The 21,104-nt window shown below is 38.8% G+C and overlaps 1 protein-coding gene across 1 annotated transcript; it reads right to left on the reverse strand.

Moving 5' to 3' along the window:
* Positions 1-2,338: 2,338 nt before the first annotated feature.
* Positions 2,339-4,388, reverse strand: LOC149404811 (PLATZ transcription factor family protein). Its single transcript, XM_089605939.1, has 4 exons — positions 4,146-4,388; positions 3,793-4,020; positions 3,496-3,711; positions 2,339-3,354 (listed from the first exon to the last, which is right to left on the reverse strand). The coding sequence occupies exons 1-4, from the start codon at positions 4,146-4,148 to the stop codon at positions 3,061-3,063; spliced, it is 741 nt and encodes a 246-aa protein (XP_089462065.1). The 5' UTR covers positions 4,149-4,388; the 3' UTR covers positions 2,339-3,060.
* Positions 4,389-21,104: the final 16,716 nt, after the last annotated feature.

The following is a 21,104-nucleotide window of genomic DNA, read 5'->3' on the forward strand; positions in this document are numbered from 1 at the left end:
GTTCAACAATCTCCAAGACCAGAAGTTCAACAATACGGAAAATCGAAAGTTCAACAAGTACATAATCAATACCCAAATTCATATTCACATATTCAACAAATACAGTACGAGTGATTCTCTAACCAATACTCATACGATTTAAAGAAACTGAATATGATACATTATAATGAGACTATAGTTATTGTCACTTTCAATTATAAATTATGATTTTTCAATATGAATTTAATTGAATTGAAATCAAACAAAATTGAATATGGTACGTTATTATGAGACGATAGTTATTGTGACTATGAATTGAATTGAACTAAAATCACATAAAATTGAATATGATACGTTATTATGAGATGATAGTTATTGTGATTGTAAATTGTAATTGTTCGATATGAATTGAATTGAAATAAAATAAAATTGAATGTGATACGGTATTATGAGACTACAGTTATTGTGACTGTCAATTTCAAATTGTGATTTTTCAATATGAATTTAATAAAAATCCAATAAAATTGAATATGATACGTTATTATGAGATGATAGTTATTGTGATTGTGAATGAAAATTGTTCGATATGAATTGAAATAAAACAAAATTGAATATGATACGTTATTATGAGACTATAGTAATTGTGATTGTTCGAAATAAATTGGGATTCTTATTGCTCTCGTTAAGTCAATTGGTATACTATTGACTATATGTTATCATACGTGAATTGATATTTATACTAATATACTTAATTTATTACATCATATTTTCTAATTATAATTTGAGATTTGTAACTAATTAGGCTACTTTAAACATGTGATTTTGGATCTAGCCTATGTTTGACAATTTTTAGTGATATAGCCAAATGGCTTATGTGGCAATAATTAAGATCTGATTTGCCATTATTTATTAATAAATTCGTCACTTTCTCTCTCATATTTTTTGCATCAAAACTTCAAAAATTCGTATCTTTCTCATACGAACTCGAAATTGAGTGATTTCAAATCCTACAAATTCGTGGCATCGAGATCTTCAAAAATAGACCCAATGTGTTTGATGAAAAATTATGTTTAATGCATCATATTTACATTTCCATTTTTTTTATAATTTCAAAAAATTTCCGTTATTTCCATATTTAACGTAGATTTTTCTACATCTATGGTATTAAAAATTATTTTTCATCAAACACAATAGATCTATTTTTGAAGATCTCGGCGTCACGAATCCGTAGGATTTGGAATCACTCAATTTCGAGTTCATATGAGATAGATATTGTTTTTTGAAGTTTTTATGTAAAAAAAGTGTAGGAAAAAAATAGGAGAGAGAAAATGATGAATTTATTAATAAATAAGGGTAACTAAGACCTTAATTATTGCCACATAATCATGTTGGTTATTTCCTAAAAGTGTTGAAACATAAGCTAAAAACAAATTTCATAGTTTCATTTTGGCTATTTTTCTACAATGCCCTTATAATTTTATGTTTATAATTATAATTTTATGTTTATAGTCATAAATTTATAATTTTACATATATAATATTAATCGTGTTTAAATGGATCGTAATCGTGTTATTACTCGTAATCATGTTAATTTGATCATATTCGTGCGGGTCGTAATCGTGTTTCGTGTCGACCATTTAATAATCGTGTTAATCGATTTTTTATCGTGTTACCGTAATCGTGTCGTTTTGAACCATTATTTAATCGTGTTCGCGTGTTCGATCCAATTAAGAACCGACCCATTTATTGAAATCCAAATCCGCTTTAAATCGTGTCGTAACCGTTTCGTGTTTCGTGTCCGGACCAAATTGTCACCCTTAGTTTTAATGCTATTTCTCCGTGGTACCGGCCAAAAGTTTATTTAAAAAAAAAAAAAAAAAAAAAAAAAACATGCTCTTGGGCTCAAGACCCTGTCAAAATGGTTGGAAAGTGATGAGATGAAATTGCCAATCAAATTAATCAGACGGCTTTGAAACGGTTTATCAAGGACCCACGGTAAACAGCGATGTACGGAATCAAACCCAACAAACCGCCTTCCCCGAAATCTGACGCTGATATTTTTAAAGGAAATAAAATCCCGTGCGAGTCGAAGGGGCGGCTGACCTACTTTTTTATTCCCAAACCCAATATGGGCGACCTTTCTGACAGCCAATCATGAGTCGACACGTGCGCGGACTCAGCAGCCTTGCCTTGACCCAACGCACACGGGACAGCCGCCATGGGCCCCACAAAAGGACTATCGTTCACCGCCACTAGTCAAATGGGCTTCCAAAACTAGAAACACCAACATTAAACTAAACACTTTATGTTATAGTATACCATACAAATATGTACGCACATACGACACTCATATGTAATATACATTATATATCATTATATTATCATTTATATAAAAATCTCTTATTACATTTTCCCATATGTATATAGACAACTCCTCAGTTTCCAAAGGAGTAAGGAGTAAACAGTACACTGTCTATCGTCTTTTTTTTTCTTCTTATTTATTAAACCTATCTATCTAACAAAGAAAAGAAAAATAAAACCCTTATATACATTTCTTGACCACAATCCAAAACTTATGTATAACCACACTCCTAAACACCAGTTTTTCTTTTCCTATTATTGTTCTATTTTTTCCAAACCTAGTGTACTAAGCAAAGAAAAAGTAAACCAAACAAATAATAATAAATAAATAAAAAAAGAAAAACCATGCTCCACCACCACCAAGTCCACACCACCACTTGGTCCTTCCCTCTCCTTTCCAGTATTTTGTCGATTTATTTTTATTTCCTACCATTCCAAACCTTTCTGTATTTGGCCTCTATGTACAACGCCGCACAGCGTTTTTTTTTTTTTTTTTCCTTGGGTGAAAAGCAAAATATTAGTCTCTCCAATACCGGCCTTTTGAGGGTGGAAAAGCTCAGGGCATTGGAGGGAGATATAGGAGGGGGAGGGGCATTATGGTAAAGTATGTTTGTGTAAGAAGGACGATTTTGCAATTAACTAAAAGTAGGGGTACTTGTTTTGGGAAATGGTATTAGTGAGAAATGGGAATCGGCGCGCGGTGGGATTTGCGGAGCATTGCTAGTATTCTATAATCAGTCCCCCCATCGGAGCTCTGTGAGGAATTCCCTTCCGTCTCTTCGCCGTCCGAAAACTAACGGCCGTTGGCGGCGGAGTCGATGGCGAGAAACTCTGGACTTTCGTTCCGCCGTTAACGCCGTTAAATCGTCCCTTGCAGTTGCTGCTTCCGTACGAATCATCATCGGAATCCGACGCCATTATCGCCGCCGCGTGGTGGTTGTGGTTGTGGTTGTGATTGTAGTGCTTCTTCTCCTTCTTCTTGTGACTCAGACTATTCGTCGCAGTACCAGCAATCTGAACAAAATTAATACCGCCATTAATTCAAATATAAAACTTCAACCACCAACAAATGCGAGATTTTTATTTTAATTCTTTGGCAAATTTAATTGCGATTTGAAGAAAAATGAAAGTTGGCCTAGAGAGAGAGAGACTGACCTTGCAGCCGAGGGAGCAGAAAGTGAATGAGTCAAGAAGGCTCCGATCGCAGACCTGGCACGTGTTGGTCACGCCTTTCCCTGGCCTCGGCTGAGGCCTTTCGTTCAGGAATACGACTCTGGCGCTGTTTATGATGTACGTCTGAACTCCGGTTATGTCCAGAACCTTCTGAATCTCCGACACTCTAATCACGTCGTGGTACGACGACCTCCTTATCTGTGAGAGAGAGAGCGATTCATCAATGTCAGAATCAGAGGATAATCAAACGAGTGCGAGAGAGAGAGAGAGATAAAGTACCTGAATAGCGCGGTGGTCTTTGTGGTAGTTGAGGCAGAGAGAACAGAGAGCACCGTTGACGCAGTCAAGGCAGTACATATTGCACTCGCTCTTGTGAGAATGGGCGTGAAGTTTGCATTGCACGAAGAACTGCTCTCGGAGAAGAGGCTTCAGCCATGGCGGCCACCTCGTTCCGTCGCCGTTGTGGTTATTCATGTTCATGTTCGTCTCTTCGATTTCCTCTGGTCCCTAATTTTTTTTAAAAAAATTTGTTTGGATTAATAAACACGATTAATTTCGAAAACAATAAATACATTTATAAGACCTAACAAATTAGAAAGAAAAAAAAAACAAAAAAAAGTCATTTTGTTTACCATGATTCTTCTGCTCTTGGGCTTGATTTCACGGACGAATGTCGCGGTGTCTTGGTTTTCGATCGCCAGCTTGACTTTGCTGTTCTTACTTTTCTTTTCTCTTTAGTAGAGAGAGAGAGAGAGAGAGAGTGTGTGAGTTTGTGTAAAGAGAGAGAGAGAGGGGGGTTTTGAGAAAGTAGAGTGAAGGCGGTGAATGAGATTATGGGTTCTTGTAGAGAGTGGTAGATGAATGAACGAAGAGAAAAAGGACTTTTTATTCTTCCTTTTCTTATTTTATTTAATTTATTGTTATTTCCCATTATTGATAATATTATAAAAAAAAAAATCAAATTTTAATTGGAATATTTTATTTCTGTTAACTTCTTTATTAAATTCCTTTATGAGAGAGAGGTCGTTCTTATCCGCACAAAGTCCACAACCGAACCGAGCTCCGAGCCTAAGTCCAAAGCTAGATGCGTTGGGTGCAAGGAATCCACCTCCTTCTTTCCTTTTTATTTCCTTTCATTTTCATGCTCTTCTTTGGTCTTATCATTTCTATTATTTATTTCTTTATTTCCTTTTAATATTACTTGGTGATTATTTAAGTCCAGCAATCCCTTTGCTTGCCTTTCATTATTAGTGATCGACCCGAATTTTTCGAAACGCATAATTTATTCCATCTATAGTGATTACCTGTTCCATTATTTGTGATCACATTTAATTATTAATTTAATTTGGCACCCTCCTTGTTATGTGCTCCTAAATAGAATTATTTTATTTTGGGAAAGAAGATTGCTGACGTCTACTGTGTAGCTTGCCTCGGTTACTATATATTTTATTGATATAATTATGAGGGGGTTCCTTGTTGCAATTTTCTTCCTACGATATTACGTTTTTTTTTTTTAAGTGTAGATATATATTAAAGTCATATTATTCTGAAATTCTATATATAAATTATAAAAAAAAAAGAAGAATAAACACGTGGAGGGTTTAGCTTCGGGTACCTTTTATTTTATTTATGTTGTATTATTCATTTTATTAGGTCACTGGTTTTTGAAAACCAAAGAGTTAGCCCCTATATCTCTTTTGTCTCACTCTTTAATTTTTGAAGTAATCATAAGTGTACGAGACTATTTCTTTTCATGGTCAGTTCATTAGATTATGTACTCAAATTCACCCTTTTCCAATTGTTTATAAGTAGCTAGCTGATATTTATACTGTTTCGCAAATCAATTCGAAATCGATTCTAACGTACACACCTATATAAACCGCATGAATATATATATTTTAATTACCAGCCCATAATATATAAGATCACATGAGCTACACATGTGAAAATTATCCAATAGATTGAACGATGCTCGAGTTTCATCCTTGTAATCGGTTCGGCACAAGCCAGAAGGAAGCTCTTCCATGTCATCTTCGTGCCTGAGGGAACTTCTACGTGCCGATAAACTTTGAAGTGGTTGGTGCCTGTCGGAAGGTCACGGAAGGCCTAGTGCCATTGGGGAGAGAAGCAGAATGGCGTTGGAGAAGAAAATGATCCACGGTCCTTTTCAATTTCTCCTTATTATTTAATCTCAACGGCTAGATCACCAACGGTTTAAATCTAAACGACCGAAGAAATTTGACCATTATTTGACTGTTGAACTTCTGAATTTACACAATTTATTAAATTTTAACCATTTCTTTTATTTCTCCTATAAATACATCTTATTTATTACCATTTTAATCACAAATCAAACATTCATCTCTTTCAAATTTTGCCAAATTCTCCACAAATATATAATTAAGTTTGTATTATAATTTATTTTATGTAGTTTAGTTTATATAATTTTTATTATATACTTAAGTTTGCATTCTAATATTTTTCTATATAGTTTATTTTATAAATTTTTTATTATAAGTTTGTATTCTAATTTTTTTTATATAGTTAAGTTTATAAAAATTTTATTATATACTTGTATTCTAAGTTTTTTTATATAGTTAAATTTGTAAAATTTTCATTATATAATTAAGTCATACAAATATATTATAGTTTTGATTATAGTTTATAAATACATATCATATCTACGAGTCATCATCTCACCGTGGTTCTCATCGAGGTTCCCCTGAATCGCGTCGAAGTTCTAGTCGCACTCTCACGCTGTCGCAATCACAACAACAAGATGAACAACACAGAGAAGTTCAACAACCCTTTCCACCAAATCAATTACACAAAACTAGTTAAACCTTTCTCAAATTCTCAATTACGAAAACACTGAATACTAACCACCACAATGGCATCCTCCAAATGTCTCCCGAGAATTAGCCTGATGAAACATGACATAGCCGAAACAGGCATCGCAGTGGCTAAGTGTTTTACTCATTTCTTCACTTTTTTTACGATGAAACATGTGCATTGTCCGCCGTTTACTCACCCACATCTTATTTAGCGATACATATTGTTACAAAAAATGTCGAACATCTTCACGATTGCAACCATTTTGAAATTTTTAAACCATGTGTCGAATCTATGAGAGCAAAATTTTCTAAATATTGGGGAACTTCAAAAATTCCTAACTTATTGTTTTGCTTGCATATTACCAGCGATAGATTATGTGGCACATGATCATGTTAGGGTCGTGGAAGAGTTATCCTTTTTCAGGTATTTCCAGCGACAGTTTCCAACTTGTCCGAGCCGAGTCCACCCGACACTCATCAACAAGCAAAGGAATGTTCCGAGATATAGCTCGTTTTGCCCGAGGCGAAATTTCATCTCCAAGATCGTGAGAGTTGAGTTTATAAAGTTCTAGGACTATTGTAGCCAAAGAATAAAGAATATGTGTCAATTTTTCAAAAAAAAAAAAAAAAAAACTTAAGAACTACCGGTGCAAATAAACCATATATATGTATGAGGTTTTGTTTTTAATAAAAATTAAAAATATTTATAAACCTGCTTAATTTTTTGTTCTTTTAAATTTCGACCTAATACTACAACAAAATTGGACTTTTTAAAATGATACTTGGTGCTTCTAAAATCCTAAATATTACTTCTAAAAGTTATTTAAAATCGGCTTTAAAAGTAACAAAATTATCTTCTAATAACTTGTGATAAGTGAGTTTTATACACATTTATCATGCTCTTTTAAGTTTGAGTCAAAGCGATTTTTTTAGATATTTTTTTATATCTTTTGTACTTTTCTTTGATATTATAAATTTCATGAGCTAAAAGTGTTTTGAGAGCAATGGAGCAATTTTACGATAATTTGAAGACTTTTCAGACGAGATAGAGCTAATAAAGAAACATGACGTCTTCTTTTGCCTGATATAAGATTCGAAAGTGATCGATTATCAATGAACCCTTTTCACCAATGGATACAGCTTTCTATTAGTTTTTCAACGCATGTGTTATTTGCGAAAATTGGATATCGGAGCAAGAAGTTACGACCGACTCAAAATTACTGCGCAACTATCTATTTTCACTACGGTGCGGTCAACTTCCAAAGTTTCAGCGCATTAATGATTCTCTAGGTTTTTTTCTACCTATGACTTGTCATTTAGGATCGTTTTCTTTCAAGAGAGAGTAAATTATCGTGTTCTTGTTATAATCATCATTGTTGACTCTCTCTCTCTCTCTCTCTCTCTCTCTCTCTCTCTCTCTCATTTCATCGCAATTCTAGTCACAATTTGACATAACTTCATTCTTATATCACATTCCGTCTCATTTACAAATTAATGTAACTCCAATTATTCAAAATTCAACCCATAACTATCAACTAAGTATTATAATTCCCCAATACCTAAGATTTTTCCAACTTTACAAAGAAAGATCTCAGATTTGAAGTAAAGAAAAATGCACCGGTTTCAACAAAGTGGACGCTCCACACTCCCACGCGTCCAAATCATCGCAACGAGATCAGTCAACAGACGGTGAATCGTCAGAAGTCAAATCCACGAAATCTTTCGATCCGCAGCTTCTCTTCTGATTCGGCTCTTCAGTGGGATCCATAAATATTAATGCCTTTTAATTTTAATGATACAATTATTGATTTTATTTTTATTGTTTATTAATCTTTTTTTTTTACTTTTAATAAAGATATTTAGGTAAATTTCCAAAAACATGACCAAAACGTGATAGAAAAAATTGGATGTTCGTTAAAAAACATGACAGAAGGACTATAATTGATACAGTGCATGCTTTTAAGGTTTGTTATGTATGATTTTCAATTACAAGGGGCATCGAGTTATTCGTGCAAGAGTTCAGGGAGATTCTTGTAAATAGTCCTCAGATTTATTGAGAGGTTATTTTTTTTTATTTGTGAACCAGGTTAACAGGTATCGGGTATTGAAATTTCACACCCGTTACCCGATCCGTTTGAGAAAACGGATTAACTGGTACGGGTTAACGAGTATTTTTTTCTTACGGGTATTTTATTTCTAGCAGGTCGGGTATCGGTTTAGGTACACACGTTCATACCCATACCCGTTGTCATTCCTAGCGATGGGAGACAATGCGGTGCCAAAGATTCTCTTCGAGTATGGCTTGGTGCCGACCAACACGACGCAAACGGCCATTGTGCTTCCAATCATTGCGGGGAACCAAAATTTCAAGATCAAGACGAGAGTGATCCTCATGGTTCAAAAAAGCCCAATTTACGAGGCTGCCTACCGAATATCCCTAAGACCATCTTGCCAATTTCATGGAGATAAGCAACAAGTTCAAGCTTCATAATGTCTCCGACGAAGCATCTGCCTCCGCCTCTTCCTAATCTCTCTAAGGGATCGCGTCAAAGTCTGGCTTTACGCGCTCCTTCTGGGCTCCATCACCTCATGGACGAACTAGCACACGTAGATCATATCCAAATTCTTACCCTCCAAGAAAATGCACTGAAGATGCAATGAGATCTACTCGTTCGAACAATTCGAGGAGGAGTCGTTCTACGAGGTGTGGGTCCACTTCAAAAAGCTTGAGTGAAAGTGCCCAAACCATGGCATTAAAGGGTGGATGATGTTGCAAATCTTCTACGGCGGTCTATCCCCTTCATCGCGCACAACTCATCAACACCTCCTCTGGAGGCTCATTCTTCCAAAAAACTAAAAAGGAGGCCTATGTTATTCTCGAAGAGCGCATCTACAACAACGATCAATGCCCATCCGATCAGACAATCATGAAGAGAGATCCAATTACACCAGATATTGAGTTGATGAAAGCGATCTCAAATTAGATCTCCGACCTCACCAAGATCGTCAACGGCCAAAAAGCCAAAAGCATCGGCCCATGTCGTTACGCCCATGATCGAGTCGTGATTTTGGTGCGGATGAGCACATTCTAGCGATTCATGCGCATACGGTGCAAATAGTGAGCAAGTTAATTTTTTAGCCAACCACAAGTGCCCGACATTTCAGAAAACTAACAATTACAACGCGGGCACTAGGAACATGCCCAAGCAAGCGGTTCCACAAGCTCATCTTCGGCCACAAGCTTATCAACCTCCACACCGAGTTCAAGGGACAAGGCTCAACCTTGAGGACCTAGTGGCGCAAATGCCCACCATCACAAATGCTTTCATGAATAATACACGAGCCATGCTTTAGAGCTAATCGACCTAAATCCGGAGTCTCGAGGTGCAAATAGGGCAGCTCGCAAACGCCTTCTACACACGACCCCAAGGCACACTTCCAGCACCTTTGAAGCGAACCCGAGGGATCAATGTGACGCCATTTCACACCAATGTGTTGCGATTGTCAAGAGAAGAAAAGGTTGACCCGATTACCAAAACTAACAAGTCACCTTCATCGATCCAAACCTACATGCCACCACTACCATTTCTGAAATGGCTCACAGTGGCACTCTCTGCGGGGTGTAGCACTCTTCTACAACAAGAGCTCCCACAAAAGTTGAAGGGACCGTGCCGATTCACATTGTCATTTACCATAGGAGACGTGTTCATCGACAACGCCTTGTGTGATCTAGATAGCATCAATCTCATGCCTTCTTCCATCTTCAACAAAATTTGGGTGGGTGAACTAAAGTCCACGTGCATCATTCTTCAACTTCAACTGGCGGCCCGGACCGTCAGCACCTGCATGACATCATCGAAGACATCCTCATTACGGTCGAAATATTCTCATTTTTGGCCGACTTCTTCATCCTCGACATTGATTAAGACCGCGACAACTCCATACTTTTGGTAAGGTCTTTCTTAGTCACATGTGGTACTCGCTTAGATGTTCAAAAAGGCGAGATGAAGATGCAAGTTAAGAATGAGAAAGAGAAATACATAATCTACAAAGACGAAAAGCGCACGAAGGAGAAAGAAGATGTCGACTACCTTGAGACTAACAAAGCTGCTTTTGCGTTCCCACCGCCACACCAAGTAGGCCTCTCGATAAAATCACAAAAGGCGCTACAAAATGTGCGACTCTGAAGTCTTCAATGGCATCATGGAGAGGAAAATGTCTGAAACCCCTCAAAGAGATATAGAATAGAAAGAGTGATAAAGAGCGCCACGATGAAAAAAGAAGACCCACCACCCGAGCGCGACGATAACGAGTAGGAGCATTTGACCCCCCCCCCCCCCCCCGTAAGTTTTTCTCTTTCTCATGTTTATATGGCTATACATCGAGGTTAATGTAAATATTAAGTTTTGGATGGTAAACCACGTTGTGGGGGATCTTCATTAGATTATGTTTTTATTTATTTATTTATATTTCTTAATTTTGTTTGGTGATCACATGTTAGTAGTAGTGTTTAGGTGTTCTCTCTCGTTGTTTTCCAAATGATACCATTTTTTTGAAGAACTCCGAGTTTTGAGGCAATTTTAAATTTTTGTGTACATCATTTGTAATTGACTAGTGGTTTGAGTAGCTCGATCTTGGTTGATTTTACTCGTTTATTCATGCACGCACGTCCCGGAGTTTAGATTAGTCTCTTAGGGGTTTGATCACATTTTTAATTTACTTTTAGCGCACGAACACTAAGAACCGCTCTAGCGATCTTCTAGACAAAATGACCTGACACGAACTTCGGAAAAAGGAAATAGGCCTTCATTTGGACCGATTAGAGCCAAAAATTCGACCTGTAATATTATCCTTGAGCACCCTATCAGAAAAGCTTAACGTTATCTTATCCCCTTCTCCATACTAAGTCCGATTATTTTTGAAATCCCACAAAGAACCCCGTTAACTTAACGACTCTTGAGCGACATTTTGAGTGGTTTTATTTCGAGTTTATGTGATATTTTCGACTAGCCACAATGTGTTTCATAATTTATCATAAACTATGTCGGTGATTCGTTGCTTCTATTTTTTTATTTATTATTTTTGTCTTGTGCCAAAGAAAAAAAACAGAAAAAAAATACAAATGAATGTTTATATTTGTGTTTCATTAGTTTGTTATCTTTTTATACGCCGGTTGGGTAGCACATTTGCGTCGCATGCCAGAGACTTAGGGGCCATGGAGCTTAGTAGAGACGAGTCTTTGGTTTTTCTTTGGCGACTTCGATCTGGTTCCAAGAGAAGGTATCTCATCCGTTTTCAACGGCTTGAAATAGAAGGCCTCTTGAAGTGAAACATAGAGTTTTGAGACTTTCCGTGTGGAATGGCTTGTTGAGGAGATTCTGTAGCCATTCTTGGCATGGGATGTGGTCACACTGTTACGCCCTCCTGGGCCTTTAAGAACACTAAGCCCCCATGTGGAACTTGAAGAGGGGTTGGCCTAGAAACACGTTCCTTTGAGGGAATTGGGTCTCGGTCCAAGCCCAAGGGACAAGGAGCCTGAGTTTTCTCAGGGCCACGTGGCAAAGTACCTCGTCGTGTAGCTGTAAAAGTAGGGACGTCAAAAGAGGGAGGAACATTTTGAGTAGAGACCTCGCAATCTCCCAAAGGGGAAACCAAGTTTTTGGCTTTAGCAATCCTTATAGGACTCTCCATGGCATCTTCATCCATAAGGGAATTCACTCTCCACCATCAAGCTCGACAAGTTGATAGAGGCTCCGAGCGCTAAGCCACTTGATGGGTCACCATCACCTTTCGAGGCCTTCGTCATTTAGGTTTCCTCACGCGTGAGATCCACAGAAGATAGGCTTCCTATAGCCACCCCCTTCTTCTTCTCCAACAATGGATGACCGTTTCCACCGTTGATCTTCTCGCCACCAACAAAGCGATCAAAGATTTTCAACCTTGCATCCATCTAGGGGCCATACATAGGGATCTCGGCGAACCCCTCTTTATGCACCAAGGTAACACCCTTCTTCGAGTATTCAGAGGATTTATGTCCTAAGAACCCACATTTAAAACACAAGGTTCCTAGGTTCTTATACTTGGCTTGAATCTACAGAGATGGAGTCCCTCTATTTCCAGGAAAAATCCAGCAAACAAGGGAGCTAGAATTGGAACCTTGATCTTGAGCCTGACCCCTGAGTTAAAGCGGCCTCTTGAGTTGACTATGCAAATTAGAACTTAGCCAAACAAGTCTGCAAATCGCTCCGAATCCAGAACGGGCAATCAGAGAAAAAGATCTTGTCCCGCGTGAGATTTCTATACCAAGTTTTCACATAGCCCCTTTTACTGTCTAGGGGCGGCGTTGCAGCTCGGCAACTCTGTCCTCGTTCAAAGAGAAGCGATGCAAGAAAATGTTGGGTTTCATTTCATTTGCAGACCATTTTCCGGAGCTTCGCCGGGCATTACCATATTCACCACCAAATGGTTTGACTAATGGGTCTTCTTTGAGAACCTTGCCCAGGAGAACGAGATCCTCCAGTTCTGAGCCCGGAGCATCATGTTTCATGGAGATTTATGATACCGAAAAAAAGTCGTCTGAGCCTCCCCTTCATTTATTCCGACCTCCACCTCCTTAGACGGAGTCGCATCACAAGACGTTGCATTACTCATTACATACATAGATTCCCAAAGCAAAACCAAGGATCAATCGCCAGATTATCCCACCCAAGAAGACATTCTCGAATACACTATAGCTATGGAAAGGAGCGATCAAGAAAGTGTACGGAGAGCATTTTGTTTCTAATAACGACCAGTAATTGTGTATTTGAATCACACACTACAATAACGTATTGTCTTAATCGTCGTATAACGATATCTATTGGAGTATATGGTGACAAATATAAATGAGTGTGAAATTTGTTTTTTCTATCGCTCTCAATTCGTAATGCTAAGAAAGTTTAATGTAGGCACATTGCTTAATTTTTATTTTTTTCCCAACTAATTACGGTGAAAAATATGCAGTGAAAATTTTCATGGAAGCAAAGGATAGAGGTGATTTAGAAACATTTTATAAAAAGAAGAATTACATTACAATCGACAAGCTACGTAGGTAATGAAATTTGACATGCCAAATATCTAAAATGATCATTGTTAAAGCCCAAATAAATAAATAAATAAATAAATCCGCGTCTGGGATATGTGGCTATAAGGAAAAGGTTTTCTAATGACAACAGTAATAGATATTTTTCTAATGTATCAATTTTAGTGTATATTGAAGCAAAACAATGTGGGATCAAATGTCTTCAAATTATTATATGGAATCTTAGCTAAGTGTTTAAGCTTGTATGCCAAAAGCAATCCTTGTCCTATTGTTATGATTATCTCTATTTCTATATATCAATTAGCCTCCAAACCTTTCACTTCTTGAAGTTAGAATTCCATTTAACAAGAAGAATTTCGTGAATCAATTACTCCTTTTTAGTTTTTAGTGTCTAATTTTGTATATCCTCAAAACCAACTTTGAAACGTGGTTCTAGCTAAAGTACAAGGAAAAAAAAAAAAAAAAACAGCAATTTCTTTTTGTAAACAAATTTCCATTGACTCGTATAGAAATTTCCATCGATCACTATTGCCTATAGCTATAGTGCGATTGGAGGAGGGAAACAAAGAACTTTCCACCTTGATCAATGACTGGATAGAATACCAACAACAATTTAGTGGTAAACTGCATAAAATTTATAAGCGATTCCTTATCCAATTATTGGGAATTTGTCTGGCAAGTTTTCATTAGTCTCATCAGCCACATAAGCTGCTTTAGATTTGAATATTTAATACTTTAGCCCCTTTATTGATCCTAAGAATCTAAGAGTCGTAAGAGAAATTTCATTTGTGTAGACTTAAAAATTTTCAAAATATCAAGACTAGACTCATTAGTTTAATAATATTCGAAATCGGATATTTGGACAATTTTTGGATAAAAATGCCCAACATCGAATTTCATCGGATTGCATCGGATTTTGGCGGATTTCATCGAATTTTAGCGGAGATTTTAAGTTGAAAAACTTGGAAAAATTTGATGAATCTCATTGGAGATCATCGGATTCCGATGATCTCCGATGTGATTCATTGAAATTTACCAAGTTTTTTTAGCTTAACCAATTCGATGATCTCCGAAATTCACCGAAAGTTCTAATCCTATCGCAACCAATTCGAAAGTGACAAAACTTGTGATGAAGAGGGAGAGAGAGAACAAGATGGTTTGAAATGAGAGAGGAATATAAGTTATTTGAATTTCGGGGCATTTTTGTCCGAAAAGTGTCCAAAAGCCCAATTTCAGATATTATTAAACTAATAGATCTAGTTTTGATATTTTGATAATTTTGAGGTTTACAAAATAAAATTTCTCAATCGCAATATATACAGTACACTAGCAAAATCGTAAAATGTTCTCATCATCCTTCTCCGTGTCTGCTTGATGATGTCTTGTTATTTTCGATTAATTCTGCATGATTAATTTAAAAATGTCTTCTTGATAATATCCTTACGTGTTTATGTTGTCTATCATTATGGTTAGTATTATACATAAACAAATAATATAAAATAAATAAATTCTTAGGTACAACTACACACGCGGAACACGGTGCAGAGGTTGGATTTGTTTTATTACCCATATTATAAACTTGTTGGATTAGTTACATTGGAATGACCGCACCATATCTCTAGCTATTGTTAGTATAATATATATATATATATATATATATATATATATATATATATATATATATATATATATATATTCTAAATGTGGTATGTTAATTCAGTTTTTCCCACAAAATTTGCGACGTGCGCCTGACGGAGGAGTCCAGCTTCACACGTCGTGAGTGAGAGATCTCCTTACTTAGCTCTAAGAAATTAGAGATATCAAGGTTTGAAAACTGCAAAATGTATACTTCAAAGGTTCTTCAAGGTAGGTGATCTTGATGCTAGAGACGACTACTTTTGGTCGCAAAGGGATCAAAGCAGATGACGACAAGCTAGGACGGCCAAGATCTTCAGAGGTCTTAGGGTGAGCGGTCCTAGGTGAAGAAGAATCTCTGAGTGGCTTCTGTCTTTGGGTTGGATGGCATATTTCCTTCTTGCTCCGTTTTCTAAGCCAAGATAGAGAAATAGGAAAATAATGGACCAAAAAGGGGATGTTCCTCTATGTAATGTGCGAGCTTGTAAATATGGTTTCAACAATCCCCTATACATTTTGAAATGGTTGATGTTAAGGCATTGTGGAGCCAAAAACGTGTATATAGGTCTATATGTGAGAAATTGGGGTAAAGAGTGATTTTCCTCCAATTCTATAGAGAAAGAAAGGGAAATACAATGATTGTGGTGATACTTGTTGTGTTCTTGAGTGCAATGTAGTGAAAAATGGGCTTTGTGGTGGCGAAGACAAGAGGTGGAGATAAGTGTTGTCGCATTGAACAACGATTTAAATCTTCGGACGGTTTGACTAAAGGTCAGATCAAGTGGCCGCACCCGAACCAAGTGTGGGAACTTGAAAGTCACGAGTTGTCGCTCCTCTAGCTCAAAGGTGTTCTACGCTCGTCGCAGAGATATGAGAATAAGAAGAAGGGGAAATCAAGCTTAAAGGGGCGAAGAGGTAGTGCCTCTGGCGCACGCTCCGATGCTCAAAATTAGTCTGATTGCTACGTGAAGTGAGGGACCAATATTCGTTAGTTAAATATTTTTAGAAAGATGTGCTCGACAGAGGAAATAGAGTGTGAAGGGTCATCGACATCATTTCAGAACTATGGAATCAAGTGATATTTAGAGAGAATGAATGTGTACTTGACCCTCTCTAAGGAGGTGTATTTATAATGGATATTGAGGCTGAGAAGGACTTTAGGACGCATCTTATAAAGTGCACAACGCGATTTGGAGAGCATGGGCATGAAAACCTTGTGTGCGCTTGTTTTGTTAGAGCGTAAGCGGTGTGATTTCACTAATGCATGCTGGAGGTGGTCCTTGGTGCATTGGCGCAGTGCGTTGAAGGGATGGCATGGCGCACCAAGACATCCGCGTGTCGTGTGTCCTTTTGGCGCGGTGCGCGAGCATGCTATGCCTCGTGGATGAGCTCGGGCTTGGACATTTTGGCCGTTTTTAGTGGTTCATGGCCTATGTGAGACATTGAAAGGATTTTTAGTGGCTTGGCCCGTTAGGCTTTTAAGATTCGAAATTCAACGCAAGTCACGTAGAATTTAATGTTTCGAGTTTTCTGAAAACGATCGACAACATTCGCCCCCAAGTTTATCGCTTGGGAGGCCCGGGCGAAGAAATTTAGTTGTTTTACGCTGGATGTTTGAGGATAACAAATTTTCAAAACTTCGCGGTCGCAAAGAAAATATCTTTTTTCCAGCGTGCCGCGCGTGTGAGAGGACGACCCACTAGCGCTTTTTTCCTCTCTTTTTTTTGTTTCTTTTTCCCTTCCTTATTGGACTAGGAATACGATTCCTACTTTTGGAATCGTACTTTTCCACCCCCTTATGTGGATACAAATAGAAGCCACAACTCAATTGTTTTTCACAACTAAACGTGCTCTCTCACAGTGGAAAATCAGTTTTCCTTCTCAACCGAACATCCTGAGGTGGATTTATCTCACTTGTTTAAGGACCTAAGCATGCAGGAAGTGATCTCTTTGTGGGATTAGAGAAGATTCCCTGCACGTTGAGGAGGATCCGAGTGGAGTTGAGCAGTGGCTCGATGTGAGCGAGGCAAACGCAATTACGTCCATCGCTTACCCTTTAGAGCGGGATGAGGTGCGCGCCAAATGGGCATGGTATGGGCGAGGAAGTGGACATTGCGGTGCCCCATGAGGTGGCGCGTCACGGCTCGTGATCAACTTGGTCGCGTGTGGCGTGCCATCTAGGCGTGCGTCTGCGGACCACGCAAAGTTGGCGAGCCACGCCGAGCGTCCAGCTTGGATGCACCGGGCTTCGAGGATGGTGGTGATGACACCATCTCGCTGATCCCGTCGGAGTCCGTTCTTGGCGAGATCTGTTATGATGACATCTTCAGGCCGGAGTCGGACATATTGGGAGGCAACAGTGGCTCTCCTGAGGCGTTGAGGCGTGCTCTGTCTGAGGTCGGACGCAGAGACCAACGCATCCGCCAAGTGCCTGAAGAAGACGGAGTGGTATCCAATGGAAGACTTTGCTGCTCTGGAAGGCTACGACTGTTTGGGGATCGATGCTCAAAGCTCAATCACAGAGAGGCATAAGTCATTCGGACTTCGGTGGCGCTTCTACGTCCTCTTCTAGAAGATTGACTATTCTTCCCGAGGCGCGACTTCGCCGCAATGCTCGCGGCGAGTCTACAGTGCGGACTGCGCTTGCCCTTTCAGCCCATCGTTCAGCAGCTGCTTATGCGATTGGGGGTGCATGCATGTCAGATGAGACCGACGTTCTATCTCTTGGTTGCGATGTGTCACATGGAGTGATTGGCATTGGCAGACTAAGCGTGCCATGACCATGGACAACTTTCGTAGTCTTGCCACGGTCTTCTCTGTTCCGGGTCTGCCCGATTTGCATATAACTCGTGATCACCGTAAGGCTAAGATGATCACTGACACCGAGACCCCCTAGCTAGAAAGCATGGATGTGGGTCTCAGTTAAGGCCTTTGAAGCGGCGCCACTCCAGTTTGGTCCTCTGGCTGACCTCTCTACTGATGTTGGGGCAGATAGTTTCAATTTGTGGAGATGATCAGAGACACGTCAAATGCTCAGAAGGTAGGCGAGCGCTTTTTCTTGAAGAAGTTGATGGCATTGACTGGGTAGTTCCCTTCTTTCTCTTCCGGTCCGAGGAGCGTCCCGCAAGCCGAGGAAGCCCATCGCGTTGCGTCATCTCCCATAAGTCCCGGTTTACCGGGTACTTTCGCTTATACTTTGTGACTTTATGTCTTCAGTTAGAGTCCTAGCCTTTTTGTTTTTTCAGGTTCACATTCCAAGGAGAGGGCTCGGGCACGCTTGGCGAATTCTTCGCACGACTCGAGTGCACTGGCAGCGACTCATTCTTCGATAACGGCGCGTGCCAGCAAGAAGAGCTCCAGAACCAGTTGCTCAGTCGAGCGTGGTTCTCATGCCTCTTTCAAGAGGGCATAGACTTCAGCACCTCCAAATTCTCCTTTAGGACTCAGAGTGCATATTCAATGGTTATGGCGGAGGTCTTGGCCAGCCCGGGTTGGAGTAGGGTCAGCAAAGGACAGGCTGGCCTGGAATTGAGAAAAAAATGGAAAATTCTAGGCGGCAGAGGCTTGACCGTCTCGGATTTGGGCAATGAAATGTTAGGCCATGCCAAAAAGTGGTTGGCAGGCTAGGCCAAAAAGTGGTTGGTCAGCCCAGACTTGGGCATAGCGGAGTGTTTCCGAGCCGGCCGGCTGGATCGGTGAAGTGACAAGTGTTAATAAGCCTGAAGAGGCGCGACCGACCTGGTTGGGATTGGTGGCACGACGTTCCCAAGCCGGTAGAGGAGTGATCGGCCCAGGTGAGTAGAGGGACAAGTGTTTTTGTTCAGCCCATGTGGGTAGAAGGGGAGGTGTCTCTAGGCCGGTAAGAGTGTGGCCAACCCGGGTAGGTGTATAGGCAGGTGTCACCGGGCCGGCAGAGGTGTTGCTTGGCCTGGGAAGGTGTCTAGTTGAGTCACCGGGCCGACGGGAAGGTTGCTCGGCCCAGAGGTGTGCCTCGCCGTGTCATTTTGCCCAGTTAGGCTTTTTTCTCAGTGTGGAAAGAGTTTGTGGCGCGATTCTCGATCCGGTTGGGACCTTGCCCAAGGAGGCAAGGGCTTGTGATGCGATTCTCAGCCCAATTGAGTCCTTGCCCAAGGTGGCAAGGGCTTGTGACGCGTGTATCAAGTGCTAATAACGCGTGTGTCAAGGGTCCGGTGACGCTCTTGATTGGGTTGGCAAGGCTCCTTGCCTTGAGACTCGTGTCGTGGTCTCGCTTCGAGATTTGTGCTTCGTGTCATTTTTTTTCTTTTGTTGGAGTCATTTTCAATAACGGAAAATGATACATTAACATGTCATAACTTGAAAAACTATGATCTCTTTTATCCGAATACCTTAAAAGACAGAAATTATTTCGACACGCCGGAAGTCATGATTAAAGGTTGCATCTAAGAGCATGCACCAGAGAGATTAATTGGCCTAATTAAAGCTTTAGAAGCTATCTAATCCTTGTATAGAGGATGACACCCGTTGGAATCAAAGTAGATATCTTTGACACCATAACCTAAGTCACTATTTCGCTAAAGTAATCCGCTTCCCCAAATAGTAAGGTGCGACCTCTCCTTGGAAGAAAGGGACAAGGTATCCAAGCTTGGAGACTTCTCCTTAGAAGTAGGCTTCGATATATTTGGTTCTAGTGTTCCGTTCTAAATGGGAGCACCGAGCTCCGGACAACTCCTTTTGAAATCACCGTAATGGATGAAGGGACCTTAGGCTGAGACTTGAGGACCTCCACCCACTTTGACTAATGAGCTCCCTCGCTGCTTTCATCTTTTTGGCTCTTTTCTTGTCGGTAATTGACCTAACTCATTTGTTGTGTTTGGTAGTTAACTCAAAAAGTTTTTGTTTTCTATTTTTTAATTTTTGTAGTTGTATTGAAAAATTATTTTGCAGTTGTTTTCAAAAAGCTGTTTGGTACAGTTTTCATTTTTGTTTTTGAGAAATTGAAAAAACTAAAAAAAGTGTTTTGTATAGTTTTTATTTTTGTTTTTGAAAAAATGAAAAGAGAAGATGAGGAGAAGGAGGAGAGAAGAGAAGAAATTTTTTTTCCAAAAACACATTTTATTTGTTTTCAGTTTTCTTTACTCTTTTACAAAACAACTTCAAAAATTTTTGAAATTTTTTTCAAAAAACTTAAACCAAACATGTTTTCAATTTTTGTTTTCAATTTTTTCCACTCAAAAACTAAAAAATTGTTTTTGAGAGGAATACCAAAAACTCTCTCAAAAACTCAATTTTTGAGATCGTTTCTGCTTCAGCTGTTGAATTAGAAAACAATTAGTAAAAAACAAAAGAAATTGGAAGTCAAACTGGAAAGCTCAATCGATATTTCGAATCAACCTGCTACTACCATTCGTCCGAAATTTTTCTTTAGTAGCTCTAATATTCAACACTTGAAGATTAGTAACCGTCCAAAGAAACATGCCAAACGATTAACAAATATATCTAAAAATATTTGGTCTAATCAACATGAGAATCGATAAAGCCTTCACTATATATGAAACACAAGAAAAAAAAAAAAAACATGACATTGTCAAGAAGGTCTTCAAACTCTCTCTCTCTCTCTCTCTCTCTCTCTCTCTCTCTCTCTCTCTCTCTCTCTCTCTCACACACACACACAACACATTATTTACAATACAACCTCATCTATAACTTTCAAGATGTCCATTGCTCGATGCTATATATGAGATAAATGAATTTGTTCAGCTATTTCTTTAATATTTGAATATTTGGACTACAATCTTAATTGAAGGTAGCTATTCGGTTATTTGATATAAATTATTCATATATATATATATATATATATATATATTTATATATGCATTAACTTAATGATTCATGTAGCTAAATCTCCAACATATAATCAGATTTATAATTAATCAATTTATAATTTTGCATGCTAGTAATATTCCACAATTCTGGTGGCATTTAAATTGCATAATTATAAATAGGCTATAGCCTAGTTTTTTTTTTTTTTTTTAACCCAACGATTATCCATAGCAAGAGGC

This window comes from Urtica dioica, chromosome 2, assembly GCF_054948205.1.
Source record: "Urtica dioica subsp. dioica isolate 48M chromosome 2, U.dioica_male_clone48M_v1_H2, whole genome shotgun sequence".
NCBI lineage: Eukaryota > Viridiplantae > Streptophyta > Magnoliopsida > Rosales > Urticaceae > Urtica > Urtica dioica.

Bases quoted from the DNA above. Each gene is read 5' to 3' on its own strand.
- LOC149404811 (XM_089605939.1), bottom strand. The intron at 3,712-3,792 runs GTACTTTATCTC...TCTCTCTCACAG, and splicing joins AAGACCACCGCGCTATTCAG to ATAAGGAGGTCGTCGTACCA. The intron at 3,355-3,495 runs GTCAGTCTCTCT...AATTTTGTTCAG, and splicing joins TCTGCTCCCTCGGCTGCAAG to ATTGCTGGTACTGCGACGAA.